Below are 22,063 nucleotides of genomic sequence, written 5' to 3'. Positions count from 1 at the left end.
TTTATTTGCAACAGTGGAAAAAGAATATTTAACTTAAAAAGTAGCTTAACATACTTTGTTGCAAGTATAAGTATTATAATATAAAATACTGAAAGTAAAAGTACTCTGAATGGCACATTTCATAATAATATATATATTATGTTATTGCACTATAATTATTGATGTGTTCATCACTTTAATGTTGCAGGTGGAGCTAATTCTAACGACTTCGTACACCGCTGGGTAGTTTAGTAATAATACATCATAGTCTATTTAGATGTGTGTGTGTTGATCTGAATCTACAAAGTAACTTCAAGCTATCAAATAAATGTTGTGGAGTAAAAATACAATCTCCAAACTAAAGTAGCATATAAATACTGTAGTCAAGTAAAGTAAAAATGGCTAAAAATGTCGCCTATCCTTGAGTAAATGTACTCGGTTACATTCCACCACTGCAAAAGTAGCATACATAGAAATACTCACATAAAGTACCCTAAACGTGTACTTCAATAAAGTACTACAGTTTATTCTATAACTATACTTAGTTTAGTTGTGTTAGTCTGAATCTATAAAGTAACTGTAAACTGTCAAATAACTGTAGTGGAGTAAAAAGTACATTCTCCAAAATAAAGTAGCTTAAAATGGTAGTACTTAAGTAAAGTAGAAATCTAAAAAAAATACAATCTCCAAAGTACAGTGGTAGTACTCAAGTAAAGTAAAGGAATACCTAAAAATGTGAGTACAGTCGCCTACTTGAGTAAATGTACTTAGTTACTTTTCACCAATGCGAAGTAGAATACATGGAAATACTCGCATATAGTACTTTAAATGTGTACTCCAGTACAGTACTACATCCTGCAGTACCACCGGTGGGATTTGCCCGTATAGAGGCCTCCAGGGTGCACACAGCAGCAGCTCCCCGGCTGTCCTCCTCTCCTCTCGCCGGTGTGTGGTGCAGCAGGGCCGGGGGTGCCTGCATAGCGCCCCGCCGCATCCGACCCTCCCTTTCACGGCCACATCAGTCTCCTCCCACCGTGAGGAGGACGCTGGAGCTCCGCGACGAGGAGGAGCAGACCCCCGCCCGGTACTGAACCGGCAGTCATTCAGCAGCGACCGCGCCTGTAAACAGTGTGATTAACGGGGGAGCTGCAGGACCTCGATCAGCGTTTAAAGAAAGGTGATTTTTTTAAACGTGTTTTCCTCTTAATGTCACGGAAGAGATTGATGCTTAAAATCGCTTCCTCTTTGTAGCGAAAGTGCTGATGCAGTGATGACCAGGATGTGTGTGCGTGTGTGTGTGTGTGTGCGTGTGTGTGAGGGTGAACCCACTCTCACGTCTGCGCAACATAATCTGCTTCAAGTAAAGAGCGATAGTTAGTAGAGATAACGTGAGTTTGGACCGTGTTCAGGTTCGCTTAACATCCGTAAACAAGTCGAAAACCACCACGAGTTGACACGTGGGTGGATGTGTAGTAGCGTTTAAACTGTGCAGTTTAAATATTTAATGCTGAAGCAGCTCAGTTTTTCGCTGCATATTCCACTATTTGACATGTTAAAGAGGCCACGGAGACGCTGCGGGGCTCCCATCCCTCCGCGGGCCGTCCCGCAGGAAGGACCAGCTGCTCAGCATCACTTTTATTTAACAAGGGAGACTCAGAGTATATTCTCTACACGTACATGTATTAATTATGTAGAAGAGGACACATGGCTGCAGGACATGAGTCACGAGCGGGTTATTAAAACAACAGACTTGCCTAAGGCCATATCTCCGACATGAAAACACACAGACTTTATAGTTGTTTGGCCTCTTTTAGTTGTTGTTTAGTGTCTTTCTCTAGTCATTTTGTGTCTTATTTGGTTGTTATGGTTTGTTTTTGCTGTCATTTTGTGTATTTGTTTTAAGCATTTGGAGTCTTTCTGTAGTTATTTTGCCTATTTTTGTTGTATTGTATCCCTTTGTAGTCATTTTGTGTCTTTTTTGTTGTTGTTTTGTGTCTTTTTTTAGTTGTTTTGTGTATTTGTTTAGTAGTTTTGTGTATACTTTTAGTTGTTTTGTGTTACTTTGTTGTCTTTTTGTGTCTCTTTGGGGTCATTTTCTGCATCTTCCTGGTTGGTGCGAGTCTCTAATGACGTTTGCAGGTGAATGTTAGGGGGCCCTGACTCTTTGGGCCCCTTGGCATGCAGGAGATATAAACAGGTCATGGCTTGGTGGATCAGATAGCTGAGATATGTGAGGACTCCTGCTGGGGGGGGGGGGGCTCACTGATCCATTACACCCTCAGAGCAGGAAGAGGAATATGAAGGGGGGACATAAGAGAGGAAGACGCTCTATGCGGTCACACGTGTGTGGTCACCACTGCATAGTCCACGTATTTGTCTGTGCTTTTGTTCTGGCCGTAGATATGGAAATGTTTGGCATTTTTGGGGGAAATATTGCTGTCTTGCCAAGAGTTATCTGTGCTGTAAATGTAAAGCAGCCTGCAGCTAGTTAGCTTAGCTTAGCACAGACACAAGGGGAACCGGTTAGCCTGGCTCTTTCCAAACGGTAACTCATTTATCAAAACATCTGTCTGCATCGTCAATTCTGCAAGATTATCCAAATAGTGAAGGAAAAAAAACATGCAGATGTCAGTATTCAAAATGATTTAGAATAAGAAATATTTGCTTTTTAATTGATTGAACCTGCTGTGTTACTGTCTGTAAATATATATTCATATATAAAGATACAGTAGTGCAGAATCTGACTTTACACTTTCACACAAGACAGAAATATTTGTGTGACTTCACTGCATCCATGAACACGTTTTTATTGAAGTTGTAGTTATGTCAGTGTAACTAAAATACTGTAATACATAAAACATTAAACCACCGTTTACAGTACGTACTGCAACAGATTAAACTATATTACGAACCGTATCGCATCAAACAATCCACAGATTAATCGAAAAGCTGATTCTTGCTGCGTAAATGGATAAATGAATATTAAATCACATGTAGTCAACTATTGTTGCTGAAATACTCCCATCGGCCCACGTTTATTTATTTATATTTATTTATTCTTCTTCTAATGTTACCGTGGCATCACAGACTAACTGTTTTCTATAGAATCTAGATAGTTGTGCGGTTATAATCGCTGTACACTCAAGAGAGGTGTGCGTGTTCAGGTTTACCTGGTGGAAAAATAATGTATAATAATAGACTGACGCCCGACTGACCAGCCACTGAGATGCCACTGCCACAAGGAGGATCTCGGCCTTGCTCACATTTAAACTGTAAGAAAATACATTGTGTTTTATTGTAAATTATTTAAATGTTTGTAATCATGTTGCAATGCGTCTCACCTCAGTGCTGCGTTGCTGTTTGCAAACACGTGTTACAGATGATTGGACGGGTGGTTACTCTGAGCGATAAGCGCTGAAACTTGTGCAAATATCTACGTCTGTATTCCGAGGGCCAAGCATGTGCTCTAGTGTTCTGCACTTTAGGGTTTAAAGGTAAGAAGTTGTCATTGTCGTCTTTTTGCGTCACACGTTTTGCTGTTGTGAACACTGAACCAAAGCCTCTGTAAAATATTGTGTTGACATACAGTATGTGTGTAATGTTGAGGTGTCCACATACAGTGTGAGTACAGGAACATTAGCTCAGAGTTGTATCATCAGGAACATAATCTAGGAACACGTCGCTGTGCTCGGTCCGTTGCTACATCTGGAAATGAGATCGAGAGGCTTTGAGGGGAAATTCTACTGCAGCATTTGCACAAAGGTTCATTCATTCTCGAGGGTTTCCACAAGTGCATGTTAGCCTCACGTTTGCCAGATTGAGATTCCCTTTGCGTCCGCACGGCCATATTTAACCACCCAGCACACTTCCCCGCTGTTTACTCACACTCTGACCTGCAGACATTCAGGCTGAGTTGCACCAACAAGGATTAGTTTAAGTTAAGATTAGTTGTAATCAAAGCTCATGAATAAGGAACACGAACGTCCTCTCGCTACTTCAGTGGCTCTTGTGGAAGAAAATGTTACGTCTTTAAATTGTATGAACTCTATTCTTTTATATTTCCTGTGTCTTCCTTCCACTTCTGTCTGTGACAGTAGAATCTGTGCAGACAGAAACTATTTTACGATAATGAACAAACCTCTGTGAGTGAAACCTTTTTGTTGTAGTGTGAAGAGAGCCCAGACCAGCCCTGTAAGCGGTCACACCTTCATGTATCAATCACCTATTGCTTTGTAAAGCAGACCTGTGCTGAGCCCGCATGCAAATCCACCACTACAGACTCGTACGTTGGGTTCTGTTACGTGTTATGTCCTTTCTCCCCCTCCGGCCTTTCTTTCTCTCTGCTTCCCTTGTTTCCTCTTCAGGTGCCAATCAGGTGATTGGGTTCCACAGATTCAAGCTGGCCAATCAGCAGAGTGGGGGCCCAGTATAAAGGAAGGAAGCCTCAGGAGTTTATAGGCTGTCTTCATTGTGTTGATACGGACGCTGATGTTGAGTTGTGAAGGTGTGTGGTGAGAGGTTGAGGACAGTAGGTGAGTCCGGAGTTCCTTTTACATTTGTACAAACACGTAGTTGTTTTTGTCTAGATACACCAGGTGTATTGGTCGGTGCAGCCTCTGTATATAGCCGGGCCTAGTTTTGTTTGTCACGACCACATGTGTCCCATCCTCTCCCACTCTGTTTGAGATAAAAGCATATTGTTAAATTGTTGCTTTGGACTTTTTTCAATTTTTTGGTTGTTGTGTGTTCGTCCCTACTTATCCCCCTAGAGCAGTGATTCTCAACTGGTGGGTCGCGGACCCGTTTTCAGTGGGTCGCGTGCCTTTGCCTTGGAGGAGAAAAAAAAGAATAAATAAAAAAAATATATTGTGCTTTTATTTTGAAGGAGATATTTTATGCAGCGGAGTTATTCACATTCCTGAACAGTATTTGGCGTTAATGCCTTAATGCTAATAGACACCCGCCATTTCACAGTGGGTCACTAACTGGCGGTCCGGATCCGGACCCAGACGCCGTTGGATCCGGACCCAGGACCTAAAACCGATAAATAATTGAGAATTATTCAATTTTGACGGAGCGCTTCTATTTTAACCGGCGCGGCTTTTTCAGCATTTATACCAACCGATTGTAAATCACATCACGTGATGCAGCTCAGCCAATCAGATATGGGTATCCTGACAAGTTGTCTGACTCGAGTGAGATGTACACACGCCGTGACACACGTGGCTGAGACGAGGAAACGGATCACAGAGCAGAACTGTTGAGTTAAGGTGCGTTCACACCAAACGCGTCAAACGCGCCGCCGGCATCGCCGGGGACTATTTGTGTTCATTCGCGTCCATCGCGCCAAAAAGGGGGCGTGGCTTATCGGCCTGAAAGCTGTTCAACTGTCCGCCATCAACCGTAGAAAAATAGCCTCTATTTCTGCTCAGTACGTGTTGTGGAAGTCCCAGATATCACGGGGAACTAAACGCCGTCATGTCTGGTTCATAACATAGTCCGGAGGAGCACCGTGGATTTCATCGAGCTCACTGTGTCTAGCGAGCCACACGTCGGCTGTTTACTACAGCTGTATGAACACACAATAAACTGACTTAGCTGTGCTTTAACGGCAATAAACCGACAAAAAGGGACTCCGAAATAACTACGTAATGATGCCGATTTGTACTTGTTTTATCAATGAAGCTCGGATCGATCGGTGCTAGGCTATGCTAACATTACGATAACGTCATATAGACGTAAATACGGCAGCGTCTATTCATTGTTTGTACCATATGGTTTACACACAAACATGTCTACACATAGTTTGGTCCGGTCTCTACTGATATGAGGTATCGTAGAGCTCTGGGTGAACATAGCGGCTACAGCATTTATTTTCTGATTTAGCAACGGCAGGACTTCACTGATGACGGAGAGAGCAACTCAACGCTGATTGGCTATCGCGCTGGAGCGTCACGCGATTTTTTCGCAGAAGTTCAAATATTTCAACTTCTGCGTTTTAGGGGCGTTTCGGCGTTTTGACGCGTCAAACGCGCCGCGCCAAACGCGTCTGTACATAGACTTTGAATGTAATCGCGCCGCGTTCATCGCGTTAAACGCGTTTGGTGTGAACACGGCTTTAGAGTCTCAAACCAAGACTGGACAGAATCCAATAGGTGAATTCTTCCCACGGGCAGCTTTAAAACTGTATGTTTCATGAATCGTAACTCATAAATTCACTGTCCAACAATGATGCTAACAAAGAGAATAGAGGTTTCACTCATTAGAAGATGAGAAAAATATAATATTGTGGCTTTATTTTATTAACATCACTTCACACCTGAATGAACAGAATTTAAAGCTGCAGGACAATTCAGTGAAATTAGTTTTTCTATAATGAATTACTTTATTTTAAGTTGCACACATTTCAAAAGCTTTCTGTTCTGTCAGATATTTAATCCAGACTTTGTTTTACTTAAAATGAGAAGAACATTTATTTATGTATTTAGAATCATTCAGTTAAATTTGAAAACTGAGAATAATAATTGTTCAAATATAATTGATGTGTACTTTCTTCTTCTTGTTGACTACACAGATGCATTGTTAAACCACTAGGCTTCTTGATAATATATCGATATCTCTCTATCTATCCCTAAGTAGTGCAAATTAGGTATTATGTTCCGGCCCTTTGCACGAGATTTTCTCAATCTGGACCTTTTGGAAACGTACATGAATACCCTGGTATAGAAGAACACCCACACAGTTAGTTTTCCTGCTAGTTGAGTGGTGAAATGAAAGTACGACACAGACTACATGAGATGGATTTTCTTACATTGAGGACAAAAGAGGGCAGAAAGCTGTGTTTTGTGCAGCGAGGTTCTGGCACAAGAAAGCATGAAGGCGTCAAAACTGAAGCGGTTTGTTACCGCCTATACCTCTGTCAAATGACACTACAAGGAGATGAATTGACGACATGTCGGATGACATCAAACCACTGACCACAGCTTGAATTAGGGCAAGTGGTCTTTTTGCGTTAATGGCCGCATCTACAGACGTAACAAACGAAGCAGTTTTACTCGTTTACGTGACACACGTGTGGGACTGCTCTAGAGTAATGGGGAAGTAGTTCTCAGACCTAACTCGCCCTCTGAGCTGACAATGAATACACATCCTGGGTGCTGATAGTTTAATTAGAAGCGTAGCCGAACCCACGCCTTCTGTTTAACTGGTCTGTCCTGTAACCCTGAATATAATCCTAACCACAACTCACTCTGGTTAGCGATGATTCTACAGCTTTGTTGGGAACTTCTGTTTCCACTGCGTGGTGAATGAAACTCCTCTGAACTGGACCTGAGAGAAACTTTGTTTCAACACTCTGCACAACCTGATGGCTTGTTTCCTTTGTTGCTTTAGGTGTCCCTGAAGGTTGCAGCAGCTGCAGTGACATGGGCAGCGGAGGTAAATACACACCCTGCAGAGCAAACGCAGCAGCCTCCTCTGAACTGCAGCGCAGACAATGACTCAGGCAGATGGAATCATAGGGACGAGTGATGGCTGCCTCCGCCCGGAGGCCTTCGGGGGCCTCGAGGGCGCCGACGGTACAGAGAAAGTTCAAGAGGCCAACGACTGTGAATCCGAGGAGGGGGCTACGCAGCGAGGTGAATGCGGAGACCAGACGGGCGCCGTCACGGCTCCAGACGGCGGTTGGGGCTGGGTGGTGCTGACCGCCACCATCGTGGTCCTGGCTCTGACCCTGGCGTTCCCCTCCTGCGTGGGAATCTTCTACACCGACCTGCAGAATGAGTTCCACGCCACCAACAGCGAGACCTCCTGGGTGCCCTCCATCATGACGTCAGTGCTCCACGCAGGAGGTAAAGTAGACGACTGGGCTCTGCTTAGTCAATGTGTAACTTTTAAATACTGTACACGCCTCATTTACCGTGACGTCTTTATTAACGGACATTGTTCAGTGAGTTGCCCTTTAATGCCTCCTAACTTTGGGGTAACTTTAGTTCCTACCTGCTGCTGCTGTTGTTCGGAGGAAAATGTGAAACCTGAGAGATTTGTTCAGGCTTTAAAGTGTCTTGCTGTGTTGGTGTTGATTTAAAGAAGATTATTCCTTGAGAAGCTGTAGCTCGCTTGTTACCCACAGCTCACAGGGACTTTAGTGCACCACACATCAGGACCTCAGGGTTATGCAAACTTTAAAGGGACAATGTGTCCTTTTTAAGAGGGACATTAACTCCTTTACAGAAGACAAGTTGAAGTCATGAACAATGAAACGCACCATTGTTCCACGCTAATGAGGGTTCTCTGGTACGACCAGTAGCTTTGGTGGCAAACGTAAAATATAAATCTTTCACTCTCGAAGGGTTTAAAGGCACAGTAATTGTTTCATTCATTGCTCAAATTCATATTGTTAATGATTATATTTACAGACAAATAGTGTATCAATGTTAAAAATATAGTATAAACGCCAAAAACAATGGGACAGAATGTAAATACACTGAAAAGCTATTACTGAAAACATGGGGATCATTAATAGTGTCAGAAACATGTTCAGTCTGCAGATCCTTTATCAGCGCACAAGTCCTGAGCGTGGTGCACAAAGTGAGGCTCTCTCTCTAGTCAATAATGTCCACTTCCTTCCTCTTTCACACATTCTTCTGAGCATTATGTAACCGGCATTAAACAGGGAGTAGGCAAACAAAGTCGATCTAGAGGATCGAGGTGAATGCCGTCATGTTTCTGTCTGTTTGAAGCAGATGAGATTTCCTCTTAAATCTAGAAGAGTGAGGTGAGAGTACGACAGGATATCCAACCCATAAACGCACTAACCGGAAGCAATGTTGTTAGTCGAGCCCTCTAATTCAGTCCAGGAGTCCTTTTTATGTTGGAAGGATTAAAAACAGTTTTGTTTCTTTAGGTGTAAGTGGAGGTATAGATCCAAATATTACAGGTTTTTAAAGTGCAAACTGTTGTTTCTAGAGTGGTTTAAAGTCTATAAACTGTAACATCTCCATCTTATCAGATTGGTTTAATAACTTTCTGAAATGTCGTCTAAGTCACTGCGTCTCGCTGAATTTGGTATCTCAGCTAATTTGGCTAAGTTCCTCACACAGATGCAACGTTATCTTAGCTGATTATCCAGCGACTCTCTCTATCGTCCAGCAGCAGAGAGCGAGTGAGACGTGTTGCTGTGAGAACATCTCGGTATGAAACTCATCGTAGCTTCAGAGAGACGACACTTTTTTTTGGTGTGTCGTCTTTTTAATGACGTATTTTCAGTCTGATACTTCAGCTTTACGACAAAATGAGACTTTGTTGACGTGCAAAATAATCTTTTAAATTGACAAATTCATGGCACAATTCAAATAAGTATTTGTCACTCAGCATTGACTTCATACATATTATACGGCCCCATGGTGGGCCATTTGTTTGGAGTAGGTATTCAAAGTATTCGTTCTTGTTTTTTAAAGTAAATTATAGACAGACTTATTTAAGCTGCTGCATTCAGAGCTAAATTACAGGCCTTCTTTTATTCTGACCAGTTCTCATGGTGTTTGCAGACAGGAATGTTTTGATATCAGAAATCTTCCTGCGCTGACGTAAATGTGACTAGAATCTGAGGTTTATCTTCATTAAGCTGCACAAAGTTCAGAGACGTACGGAGACGCCTCCATGTGAGTTCCTGCAGGTTGGAGAATCGATTCGGCGGCAATTGAAACAATAACGTGAGGTTAACTTAAAGTACAGACATGACTTAAAACTAGTAGATACCTTAAGGGTTTTAATGATTTATCTTTTATTTTGGCAAACGGAGCCTCAGTGTTTCCTAACTAACGGCGGTGCCCCCTTCGATGACCTTCTAACCAAAATACATGATGCATTTAGCACGAAGGCCGCAGAATACACAACTTCCTCTTCAGTTCTTATGAGGCCAGATGATGGTAGAGATGGGACACTCACACTCTCTCTGCGAGTGAGAGCGAACATATGTTCATGCTTTCATTCCGCTGGTACAGATTACAGCTCAACACCAGTTATGTGCTGCAGGATCAAGGCCTCGGGGTGTAAGCCCTTGGCTCGTTCCTGCTCCGGTATGCATTCACACTAAGAGCATTACGTTCTGATCCACAGGTCCCTTCTGCAGCGTGCTGGTGGAGCGACTCGGTTGCCGGGCGACAGTCATGTTGGGCGGCGTCCTGAGTGGGCTGGGAATGGCCGCCAGTTCGTTTACCCAGTCCGTCGAGCAGCTCTACGTCACCGCCGGGGTTATCACAGGTCAGCAGACATTCGGCTGATTTATTACCCGGGATGATCCGACCTGTAGGCAGCCTGCAGCTGGAGACGTCCAGCAGCTCGCTCAGGATTGGTGGAGACAAAAACATGAAAGCATGAAAACATCATAATGTAATTCTAAACAGACGGGTTGTTATAGAAAGCTGCAGGAAGTCCTAAAACAAACACATGAGTCAGCATTTTGGCACTTCTGGTTCCCTCCACTCGTGGAGTAGAAGTATAAAGTAAAGCTCTTCACCGCTGCATCTATATGTGCACATTTTCTATACATAATCTTTCAAATCGGTAAACTCGATGCTGCCCCTGTCATCCCACTCTGAACGTCTCCTTTCATGGTCACAGGACTCGGTTTCTGCTTCAGCTTCCAGCCCGCGGTGACGATCCTCGGCCACTACTTCGTGCGTCGCCGCGCATTCGCCAACGCCTTGTCCTCCACGGGCACGGCGCTGGGGCTGTGCGTCCTGCCCATCCTGGGTAACTACCTCCACGCGGAGCTGGGCTGGAGGGGGAGCTTCCTCGTCCTCGGCGCCGTGCTGCTGAACTGCTGCGTGTGCGGCGCGGTGATGAGGCCCCTGCGGGCCCCTGAGCGCCGGGGCCAGCCGCTGATGAACCACGGACCGCCTCCGCCCGAGGAGGAGAGCGCGAGGAAGGAGAGAGGGATGATGAGACGGATGTGGAGCTGCCTGGTGGCGTCTCTGAGAAAACACATGGCCTTTGACCAGCTGTGCCACAACCCCCGTTACGGCGTGTACGCCGTGGGCATCACCTGGATGATGCTCGGCTTCGTGGTGCCCTTGATCTACCTGGTTCCCTACGCCACGGCCAACGACATGGAGCAGAGCCGCGCCGCGCTGCTGCTCTCCATCCTGGGTTTGGTGAACATCGTGGTGCGGCCGCCCTTCGGCGTCCTCTTCAGCATGCCCTGGTTCAAAGGGCGACACATCTACGTCTTTGCCTGGGCGCTGCTGGTCAACGGGCTCAGTAACAGCATCTGCTGCATCGGGCCCGGCTTCCGCGTCCTGCTGGCGTACGTGATCGTCTACGGGCTCTCCATGAGCGTGGTGGGCTCCCTGATGTTCACCGTCCTCATGGACGTGGTGGAGATGAGCCGCTTCCCCTCGGCGCTGGGCCTGCTCGCCATCATGGAGAGCGTCACGCTGCTCATCGGGCCGCCACTGGCAGGTAACGTACGCAGAGGGAGAGATGGGGGAGGGAAGATATGGCGGGAACATGTGGGGCCGCACTCTCGTCACAGATGGAGCAGATAAAATGACTCGGCTGGTTTTACAGGCTTCCGGCAGACTGGAGCTGTATGAACAGTTTTATTAATAGAAGAGCTGCACTGGAGGAAGACCAGTCTAAGACTACAGTGGTGGAACCCACGACCAGTAAAAGACACCACTGTATCCCATAATACTTCTTAATAGTATACTGCAGTTGGTGCACAAGAAGTCAATGCACTCTTCTGTTTTCTACGAAAGGAAATCATGAATTTGACATGAAACTAACAGAGCCCCGTTAAACACTTTGAAAGTAAACAGTGCAAATCCCCAATGAATATATCTATGCAAAGAACAGTAGAGACGCTACAGAGACGTGTGTGCAGACAGATGTTCTTAACAGTATGCGTCTCTGCACGTGCTTTAAAGCCACGTTTCTGCTTGTTATGTGAACGGTGAAATCACAGCGAGCTCGAGGCTGATGCTGTAAATAACACGATGTTCTCAGTCAGTTTAGCCGCCGCGCGCTCACACACACACACACAAAGGAAAGAAGTCTGCTGTTTGCTCTGGAGTTTCAGTTCAGCGGCAGCAGAGCGGGGAAAAGGTCAGAGGAGACCTCGTCTCAAATGACGGTTATGCACCGTCGTGTTTATCTGGTTTGTGACAGCCGGGTTGCAGCGTAACCACAAGTCCCAACCAGATCCCTTCACACAGGAGTCCTCCATGTGATCACATACAACTGAATCTAAAAAAAAAGAAACACTTTTTTGCAAAGTTAAATTTTACAGAGCGTCTCCATTGACATGAAGGTGAATATCTGTTAATCATTCATTTACAGATGCAAACGTCATTACTCATGTGTTGCATTCTACATTTGCATGCAGACAAATTCCCCATGTTTGCATGTTCACGAACACTCAGTGATTCCCAAACGTTTTTGACATCTGATCCCCTGAAACTGAAGGAATGTGTACCTTTTTTAGTGGTTGCATGTCTCTACCAGCTGTGACAAGTTAAACCAAATAATCTAACGTGTTGCTGTTTAGGAGTCCTGATCGACAGGACGGGTCACTACTTCCACGTCTTCTTCGTCTGCAGCGCCATCGTTTCCTCCGCCGCCGTGTTCCTCATGGTGGCGTTCTACTGGCTGGACTCGAAGGACAGGAAGTTGTCAAAGCAGGGCCAACCGTCCACGCTGCCCGACCCGGCGAGACCCTCCGTGGGCTTGGCTCCCGGCTGTCAGTACAGCAGCGTCCCCACAGAGGGAGACAAAGACAAGGCCTCGTCCAACGGGGCGGAGAACATCAGCACCATCTGAAGGTCTCTCTCTCTCTCACATCACTCCGCTCTGACAGCTTTTGCAGATTATATCTCCTAATGTTTGGGTCTCGCTGCACCAGATGTTGCAAACTTTACTTTTTTTTTTCTGCCATCTGGTGCGAGTCGAAACAAACGTGGTGAATATATTTGCGCTGTCTGACCAAAGTCGGATCCAAAATGAACAGATGTGCACTTACAGCTACAACACGATTGTACTATTTATTGCAAAAAACAAAATGCTGCTGATCTTATCTCTGTGATCACACAATCTATATATCGTCACGCCAAGTTCCACACGTGCTCCTGTTGTTGAAGACGTCACTCAATCATTTTTTATATGGAGCGTTTAATGATGAGCTTATAGTCGGCCAAGTGGTTGTGAGGAAATAACAAGCATAGAAATGGGTGAAATCAAATCATTTTATTAAGAGTTAAAGTATATGTCTGGTTTTATTATTCCATATTTGTCCTTGCATTCTCTCTACTGACCAGCAGGGGGCGAAAGATGTATATATAATATCTCCAGACTTATCCTTTAATATCAATAACTACAGAAGCTGTACACTAGGCCTTTAATCAGCAGGATGTAGTAAATGACTGTTTTGTCATCTTTAATATCTTTTAAGTAGAAAAATGTATTTTCTATGTGGTGGACACATTAAATGCAGCATGTTGAGCACATTACACCCATGTTGATGTGTATCGGTTGCTTTGTTTTCACTGTACAAAATGAATATACGTACTTTATAACTACTACTTTCTTTTAAGTGTTTCTCACGCTTTGAATTCCTAAATGGAACAGTGCCTTTTTGTAGAGCTGGTGCGTTTACTACCACAGGATGAAATAGAAGCGGATGATTTCATGTTGCCAGCAGCACGGAGTGTTTTAAAGGAGTTTTATGACACTGTACCTGAGTTTACCTTCAGTCCCAATCAGAGGTTTTATGTGACAGACTTATCTTTTGATTATTGAACAGAGCGATTGTTTTAAATAAATCTACATTTTCCAGTTATGAACTGTAAAGTGGCTGCAATGAGAGGATTATTAGTCCTGTTCAGGGGCTTGTCTTGCTTTGGGCCAAATAGCTTTTTTTTAAATAAAGTCTTTATTTATACATTATGATCAGGGGAAAATAAATGTTTGCATATCAAAGTCTTTGTTGTGGTGTCTTTTTTTTTTAAAGTGTGAAACTTCCTTAATTCAAATGGAAGCGACTAAAAACATTCTGCCTGGTTAGAAGTGAACGTCAAAGTTGTTCCGTCTTTGTTTACCACTTCGTCATTGTATATAAAATCAATATAATTCACTCGTTCATCCCTGGGGTGTTCTAGTTTGAATATCAGATGTTCAATGCATGATTATCGAGGCCAAAAGATTTCACAGTAAAGATATCATCGGGATGCCTTTAAAAAATGTGGAGGAAAAAAATAAAATAACGCTATCTGTCAATTAATTCATCTTTAACTTGATCTATTCTCTCTTTAGCGTCAGATTTGGAAGTCAACATATACTTTATATTCTTCACAGGGGATTAGGTTTAGGCAACAAAAACCGTTAAGTTAAGTTCAGGCAGGTTGTGAAATAGTATATTACATGATGGGGACATTAGCCGTGATGAAGAGTAAACAAAACATGGTTATGCTTTTTTCTGTCATTTATATCATCGAGCTCCTCGTCTGCTGGACCCACGACATCCACCGGCATCTCTATCTCAATGCTCACTTTCTAATATTCCCATGACTATGAGATAATAGGTCACACGCCTGAAGAGATGGAGCTGACCGTCTGGAGAATGTATTGTTTTAAATGTCTGATTTTTCATTTAGTTTTATAAATAAATGTTTGCATCTTTTCAATCATTTGCACAAGTCATTTGTCTTTTGTTTCAACAATGCAGCTTTTCAATCATGAATACTTGTGTTTTCAGTTGTAATAGAACTCTCACTCTGCACTGTGTGTTATGATAGTAATTGTTATAAACAATATGTGTGCATAATTGTTAAATTGCATGCATCAGCTGGTGTTTTGCCAGTGATTGACATGAGAAGAGTTTAACAGATGGCGGTACACAATCAAGGGGAAATCAAGGAGCTTGTATTGCATAAGATTAGTAGCATTAATATATTTGGATTCAAATACCTTTGTACTTTTACTTGTAACAGAGTATTTCTACACAGAGGTACTGCTACTTTCACTAGTATTAAAACATATCTTGAGTACTTCTTCAACGGCTGTTTTGAAAGAGGGCTTCTTCATGAACATGCACACTGCCGCCATCTTGTGGCGGGACAGCCGTTGAGTTTTAAATACAGGACGTCGACGAGTCGAGTTTACAAACTGTCAAAACTGAAAACGGGAAAAGGGAAATGAGAGGGCGCGTGTTTGCTCTCTCGTGTCCTCCTTCAGGTGCACGGAGTCGACACAGGCGAACGTGTCACCAAAGTGAAAGTGAAAGTGAAAGTAACACAGATACATGTCTGCAGCTAGCAGAGAGCTAACAGTGGACACGGTTCAGGGGGGGAAACACACCGTAAGTCATTCCAATAAATCAATTCAACATCAACTACGTGCACGTGTCGATGCGTGATGGGTTCGTTTAGCTAAATGCTAAACAGCAGCAGGACAGAAGCGACCGTTTAATGTTAAACGTGTAAAGGCTGTTAACGCTACATCATGCTATGGAAAACACAACGTGACCGTTCTAACGTCAACAGTCTTCATATTTACACACCAGACTCATAACAGAAAAGACGAGAAATGAATGTTTATGTTGTCACCGTTTGTGCATTTTACTAATGAAGTACAACCTCGAACTACCTGTCTGTTTTATACTCACGTTACTTCTACTTCTACTTACTATTACTTACTATTCTACCTTAGTACAGTACTTGAGTACATGTCCAGTTACTTCACCATCAGTAGACTGTACCAGACTAACTGAAGTACTGTGTGTGTGTTGTGGTTTACACTCATTTTCATGTACTCAAGCACGAGTAGTTCAGTACAACTTGGAGCTATATACTTGAATGTTTCTATTTTATGCTACTTTATTTTTCTACTACATTACATTTCAGAAGGAAGTATTGTACTTTTATTTTTACTCCACTACATATATTGTACAGCTGTACTTTGAAGCATCAGTTTTTTTAAATATGGTGTATTGTTATTTATTGAATAAACACAAAGAATGTAAAATAATATAATGTGATGATAATCAAATGACTCCAGACACAGCAGTAGCAGAGTACTTTTACTTTATATTTTGTTCCCTGATACTTGTGTACTTCTACTGAAGTACAATTATGTATGCAGGGTTTTTTACGGTACTTGTAATGTATTGTTTATGATAAGTTAGTAATGTTATTTATTGTATCATACACATAGAAGTGCCCAGCCCACATGGACTTATAAGACTAATAAAGTTGCATAAAATGGAAATACTTAAGTACAAGAACCTCAAAATTGTACTTAAGTACAGTAGTTGCTTAAATGTACTTTTCTACGTCCCACCACAGGCTTCAGTAAACATTTCTCGTTCCTTTTGTCAGATTCAACGTCCTGCAGTCTCGTCGTCCACCAAAGGAAGATGGGGGACGTGGCAGCTCGCGGGTTATTCATTCTTATTTTCGACGCGGTGCTTTGTTTGGGGCTGTGGGTCGGACTGGTGCAGCTGAAGAGCTCCGGCTGCGGTGGGCTGCCAGGCGTGTGGGCCCTCGGGGCTGTGAAGTGGGCCGTCCTCCATGTTTTCACCGTCACGCTGACCGACGGGAGGCCGGAGGCTGTGCTCCGCAGGCTGGTGGCGCTCCTCTGCCTCCTCCCTCCGGTGTTTGAAAGTGGACGCGTCCTCCTGACGCCTCACGCGGGGGGACGGTCCCCTGACCTCGGCATGCTGCTCCTGGGCCCCGTGTCCGCATCGCTGGCCTGCGTGGTTTGGGAAAAGTACCTCTGCGGTGGTTCAGAACTGACAAAGGACGACGTCAAACTGGACGCCAGGCGTCTGCTCGTGAGGATGCTGAAATACTTCAAACCAGACACCTTTTACCTGATCGCAGCTTTCAGTTTCCTCATCTTAGGTGTCATCTGTAAGTGAAATATGGACATTCTACGGCACACAATTATTATTAAGGTTATAGGACGTACACCACAGAACCATGATATGATTTCCTGTATTCCTAATATGTTCCTCTTTCCTGACAGGTGATACGTTCATCCCGTTGTATCAGGGGAAGGTCATCGATATGCTCAGAGGTCCAGTCCTTCAAACCAGCTTCTATTATGCTGTTGGACAGCTGGCACTCATCTCTCTTGGAAGGTTAATGAAATGCAACGATTACTAATCACCTGTCTGATTGCAAAGATGTGATTTGTTTAAGTGATTTGATAAAAATAATAATTTTTTAATGTCTCTATCTTGACAGCTCTCTGTTCTCCGGCTTAAGAGGAGGAATATTCATGTGCACGCTGGCCAGACTGAACAAGAGACTGAAGCGTCTGCTGTTTCACACCCTCCTGCAGCAGGAGGTGCACTTCTTTGAGGAGAACAACCCTGGTGAGACATTCAAGGATTCAAGGATCATTTATTGTCATTATGCAACACAGATATGCGCAATGAAATTCAGTTGTAGCCCATTTCGAAACACAACAAATTAAGAATTAAACATGAGAAAAATAACATTGTCCGTCAGCTTTGACTGATGTTTGAGCTCCGAGCATCATGATGTAAACTCAGAACTTCCTCTGGTCCCACCGGAGTCCTGCTCTCTGTCCTGCTGTCAGTAAACACACAACATGTCGGTTTTTTTGGATCTCCGACTCAAAAAAAGTACAACCGAAGTTCAGAGTTCTTACTTAATGTTAATGAGTAGCGAGTTACTGTAAACAATATCTGAAAAGTTATTTGGTAAAACATTAAGAATACCAAGAATATGTTCAGCCATGGTTTCTGATAGTTGGAAGTTGGAAAGTTCACCTGGTAAGAAGTTGACCTCCGAGTTGTCTGGAACTGCACTGGAATAACCTTGCAATCTGTAACAAACGTTGAAACTCTGCTGAGAATGCCTTTTGTCCCCTTCCCCTCTCAGGACGTCTGTCCTCCCGCCTGCACTCGGATGTGGACCGGATGGGCCGCACCGTTGCGCTGAACTCCAACGCGCTGGTTCGCAGCACGGTGAAAAGCGGCCTCATGCTCACGGTGATGTTGAACCTGTCCTGGGAGCTCACGGTGCTCACCTGCATAGAGATGCCACTGTTGGCCATCATGCAGAATAAATACATCACTGTGTCTCAGGTAGGTGTGATGAGACTGACCGCTGGACTACTTTAGATAGACTGTGACGAGGTGTCGACATGTGTGGTCTTCCTGTCTTTGTCAAAACAGGAGCTGAAGGACCAGATCCAGGACTGCCACGCTCAGAACAAGGACCTGGCTCTCCAGACGATCGGCGGGATCCGCACGGTGCGCAGCTTCAAGGCAGAGAAAGACGAGCTGAGGAGGTACAACGAGGCTCTGGACCACATGTGCGCCGTGAACACGCGTTCGAGAATCTACAGCGCCGTCTTCCTGTTAGTACGGAGGGTAAGAGGGCAGCGGTGTACATCCAAGGACCATACGAGTTTACTTATTGAGGAAGCAACATGTTGAGCTAGTTAAACTACAAACTGAGTGCTTCCTCTCTGTGTTTCCCTGCAGCTGGTGAGTCTGGGGATAAAGATACTGATGCTGGTTCAGGCCCGCGCGCTCATCTCGTCAGGTCAGCTGAGCATCGGCAGCCTCGTGTCCTTCTTCTTGTACCAGAAGCCCATGTCAAACAATTTAAAGGTGAGCGGAGTTACAAATACATCCCGTATTTAAGTATACGATGCCCGTTGCTGATGAAGATGACTTGTTTTTAATCACAGGAGATTATGTATTGCTACGGAGAGACGATGTCGACAGTCGGCGTCATCTCCAAAGTCTTCAGTTATCTCGACAGAACACCAAAGTGGAAGAAGGAGGGGCAGTTAGCTCCCGAGAGGCTGGAGGGGAGAATAGTTTTCCAAAACGTCACCTTCACGTATCCCTCAGCCCCCGAAGACAAACCGGCTCTGAAGGTAACCGAGAGTTATAGTTTGTGGTTCGACGGCATCAATATATCTAGATTAAAACAATAATCCGAATCCTCGTGATTCGTGCTTCTGTGCAGTCCGTTTCTATGGAGCTTCAGCCGGGGAAGATGACAGCCCTGGTGGGTCCCTCCGGCGGGGGAAAGACTTCCTGTGTCGGCCTCCTGAAGAGGCTGTACGAGCCTCAAGAGGGACAGATCCTGCTGGACGGAGAGCCGCTGCACCGCTACAAACACAAATACCTCCATCAGAAGGTACCGGTGGCTCAGTGGAAGGAGGCTTAAGGGCCCACATAGCGACTTTTTTCTTTTCAATTCAACACAAGTCATAGCATCCAGGCTTTTTTTCCAACTTTCTAATCAAACAAACATTAAATATATTTGAACCCAAAGCGCTCCATAAATTCCAACCCTTTCAACCAGCACTGCACTCACACAAGTGTGTGTTTGAACTCCATGTGTCTAGATGGCCCTGGTATCCCAGAATCCTGTGCTGTTTTCTGGTTCACTGAGATACAACATAGAGTACGGCCTGCAGGACTGCACCATCGAGAAGGTGAGGGAAGCTGCAGAGAAAGTCAACGCAGACGACTTCATCTCTGAAATGGAGAACCAATACGACACAGGTACAGATGTGTGGAAGGATGCATCGATATACAAAATGTCAATAATGTGCATAAAACAAAGTTTTGGTTAATCAAACGTATACATCTCTTCTAAATGCCTGGTTTACCTATTCAAGTTCATATAAGGTGATGTGGAAATGTCATTAAAAATGGTTCAGGATCACTGAACACGCTCATGTTATGATTCATAGATTCATAGATGAGGCCTGTTGAGACACTGGTGTAATGAGTGATATTTCAGTAATGATTGACGGAAAACTTCTGATGTAGATTTTGGGTTTTTATTGTCTGAATAATCTCTATCTCCCGTGTTTTGGTCTCCACAGATGTCGGGGAATGTGGTGGAGCGCTTTCAGAAGGACAGAAGCAGTGCATCGCCATCATCAGAGCTCTGGTTCGAGAGCCGCAGGTCATCATACTGGACGAGGCCACCAGCAAACTGGACGTGGAAGTGCAGCATGCTGTAAGTAAAGAAGACGCAGCCGCGGTGGGACGAGAGGACGACTCTGTGTTTAATAATAACGTTTTAACGCCGCCGTCATCCTCAGCCAGTAACTGTGTCTTTGTGTCGGGCTCCGTGGGCTCAGGTGCTGCAGGAGGTTCTGGCTCGCGGTCGGACCGTCCTGGTGGTGGCTCATCAGCTGAAGACTGTGGAGAAGGCGGATCACATCGTCTTCATAGAGAAGGGAGCCGTCGTGGAGGAGGGGACGCACCGAGAACTCATGGCCAAGCGGGGGCGCTACCACCGTTTGAAGGAGGAGCTGTTCAGTAAAGCTCAATAAATGAAGTTTTACTGTTTTATACGCAAATTTCAGCTGCAACAAGTGAGCGTTGTCTCGTAATTGTAACTGCTAGAACATAGAAGAAGAATCATTAATATCGGCTAATAGCGTAGCTACGGTTAGCTACTGACCAGACCAAGTAGCCAAACCATCAAGTGTATTTAATAGAACCAGGATTTGCTTTTGTTTATGAATTCAAGTTTCATTTGAGAAGAAAAATGTTTGTTTTTTGTCACCAGTGTATAAAGATTCCTCCACCACGGATTTAGATACTTGCTTTTATGATATTTTGCACTTTTACTTGAGTAAAATGTTAATGTGCACTGTAGCATAGCTACATTTTGTTTGTTTCCTTGTGTTTTATTTGTTTAGTTTGTTAGGTGTTAGTCACCAAACTGTTGTTCCGACATCAGTATCAGAAATGGCCTAAAATGCCAGATCAGGTATCGGCGAGTACGCAGGTCTGATATCAAGTTATAGGAACAACAACACTTGTCTCTCGCCACCCGATCTGTACATTCTGCCTGCTCGCTACTGCACATGTGCAAACTACCACTACACACCCGTGTTTAAACGCTCTCGTGCACTCTATTCTTTACATTGTGAACATCAAATCTGTGCTGAATTGTGCAGGAGGAGAGCTAGTTAGCGTTAGCTGTTAGCAGCCGCTGGGCCACATGGTCCTAGGAGGCTGCATTAAGTTGCATTATGATGTATTCAAGAGAGATTTGACCTGTTTAACTTCCTTTAGGTATCGCTAAGCAGCTTATAATATCTGCTAATACCCAAAATGTTTTTTTTTTATCAATGCAAATATTTAAATAAAAATACAATCTTTTATTTCCTAAGCATTTGAATTGTGTGATTTATTTCAATAAACACATTAAAAGGATAGCGTTTATAATTGATGGTTCACATTAAGTGTTAGGATAACACATTAAAAGTACTAGTTCAGGTTCTTAGTTCTACACAATTAAAGTGTAGCTGTCATTGGAAATGAAATTCTGAGGACTAACTCTTCCTCCAACAGTGCTCTTATAGATATACAGGACTGTCTCAGAAAATTAGAATATTGTGATAAAGTTCTTTATTTTGTGTAATGCAATTAAAAAAACAAAAATGTCATGCATTCTGGATTCATTACAAATCAACTGAAATATTGCAAGCCTTTTATTCTTTTAATATTGCTGATTATGGCTTACAGCTTAAGAAAACTCAAATATCCTATCTCTAAATATTAGAATATCATGAAAAAGTATACTAGTAGGGTATTCAACTAATCACTTGAATCGTCTAACTCAAAACACCTGCAAGGGTTTCCTGAGCCTTGAAAAACACTCAGCTTGGTTCAGTAAACTAAATCACACGTATGGGGATTATCACAATATTCTAATTTTCTGAGACAGTCCTGTATATTGTGGTGGAAAAAAAAATTAATTATTAATTGAGAAAAGAAGATTGCCTTTTGAGTATTTATTCTCTGCAGAAGATTCAATCGTCATAATCACCGGTATTGAATGGTCAACTTTCTGCACCCCATTCAGCCCCTCATCTAAGCTGACAATATCATCTCCTTGAGTAAGACACACACACACACACACACACACACACACACACAAGGAGAACTGACTTTACAGTGAAAATGGAGGCATCTTGTGTGCAGAGGAAATAAAAATACTTATGCATGTTTGCAGATGTTTTAATGAAAGATGAGGAGTAGATGTAATTTAAATGTTGAACTAGTTAGAGT

General features: G+C 43.6%; 2 protein-coding genes across 2 annotated transcripts; both read left to right on the top strand.

The window, feature by feature from the left end:
• The first annotated feature begins 1,061 nt into the window (after nt 1–1,061).
• slc16a5a (solute carrier family 16 member 5a) lies at nt 1,062–13,926 on the top strand. The gene is made up of 5 exons (XM_079182147.1): nt 1,062–1,156; nt 7,372–7,829; nt 10,099–10,242; nt 10,603–11,442; nt 12,530–13,926. The coding sequence occupies exons 2-5, from the start codon at nt 7,475–7,477 to the stop codon at nt 12,799–12,801; spliced, it is 1,611 nt and encodes a 536-aa protein (XP_079038273.1). The 5' UTR covers nt 1,062–1,156; nt 7,372–7,474; the 3' UTR covers nt 12,802–13,926.
• Nucleotides 13,927–15,267: 1,341 nt separating this feature from the next.
• tap2t (transporter associated with antigen processing, subunit type t, teleost specific) lies at nt 15,268–21,153 on the top strand. Its single transcript, XM_079182441.1, has 12 exons — nt 15,268–15,334; nt 16,353–16,886; nt 17,002–17,116; nt 17,223–17,353; nt 17,886–18,091; nt 18,182–18,379; nt 18,494–18,622; nt 18,703–18,894; nt 18,987–19,160; nt 19,372–19,531; nt 19,858–19,994; nt 20,119–21,153. Exons 2-12 carry the CDS (start codon nt 16,391–16,393, stop codon nt 20,311–20,313), a joined length of 2,133 nt encoding a protein of 710 aa, XP_079038567.1. The 5' UTR covers nt 15,268–15,334; nt 16,353–16,390; the 3' UTR covers nt 20,314–21,153.
• The last annotated feature ends 910 nt before the right edge of the window (nt 21,154–22,063 follow it).

Source organism: Pholis gunnellus, assembly GCF_910591455.1.
Source record: "Pholis gunnellus genome assembly, chromosome: 21".
In the NCBI taxonomy this organism is placed as follows: domain Eukaryota; kingdom Metazoa; phylum Chordata; class Actinopteri; order Perciformes; family Pholidae; genus Pholis; species Pholis gunnellus.
The sequence above is the reverse complement of the archived record's forward strand: the minus strand, read 5'-3'. Positions and strand labels throughout refer to the sequence as shown.

Bases quoted from the DNA above. Each gene is read 5' to 3' on its own strand.
- slc16a5a (XM_079182147.1), top strand. From the start codon at position 7,475: ATGACTCAGGCAGATGGAATCATAGGGACGAGTGATGGCTGCCTCCGC. The intron at 7,830-10,098 runs GTAAAGTAGACG...TCTGATCCACAG, and splicing joins GTCAGTGCTCCACGCAGGAG to GTCCCTTCTGCAGCGTGCTG. The intron at 11,443-12,529 runs GTAACGTACGCA...GTTGCTGTTTAG, and splicing joins CATCGGGCCGCCACTGGCAG to GAGTCCTGATCGACAGGACG.
- tap2t (XM_079182441.1), top strand. From the start codon at position 16,391: ATGGGGGACGTGGCAGCTCGCGGGTTATTCATTCTTATTTTCGACGCG. The intron at 18,092-18,181 runs GTAGGTGTGATG...TTGTCAAAACAG, and splicing joins AATACATCACTGTGTCTCAG to GAGCTGAAGGACCAGATCCA. The intron at 19,161-19,371 runs GTACCGGTGGCT...CCATGTGTCTAG, and splicing joins ACAAATACCTCCATCAGAAG to ATGGCCCTGGTATCCCAGAA.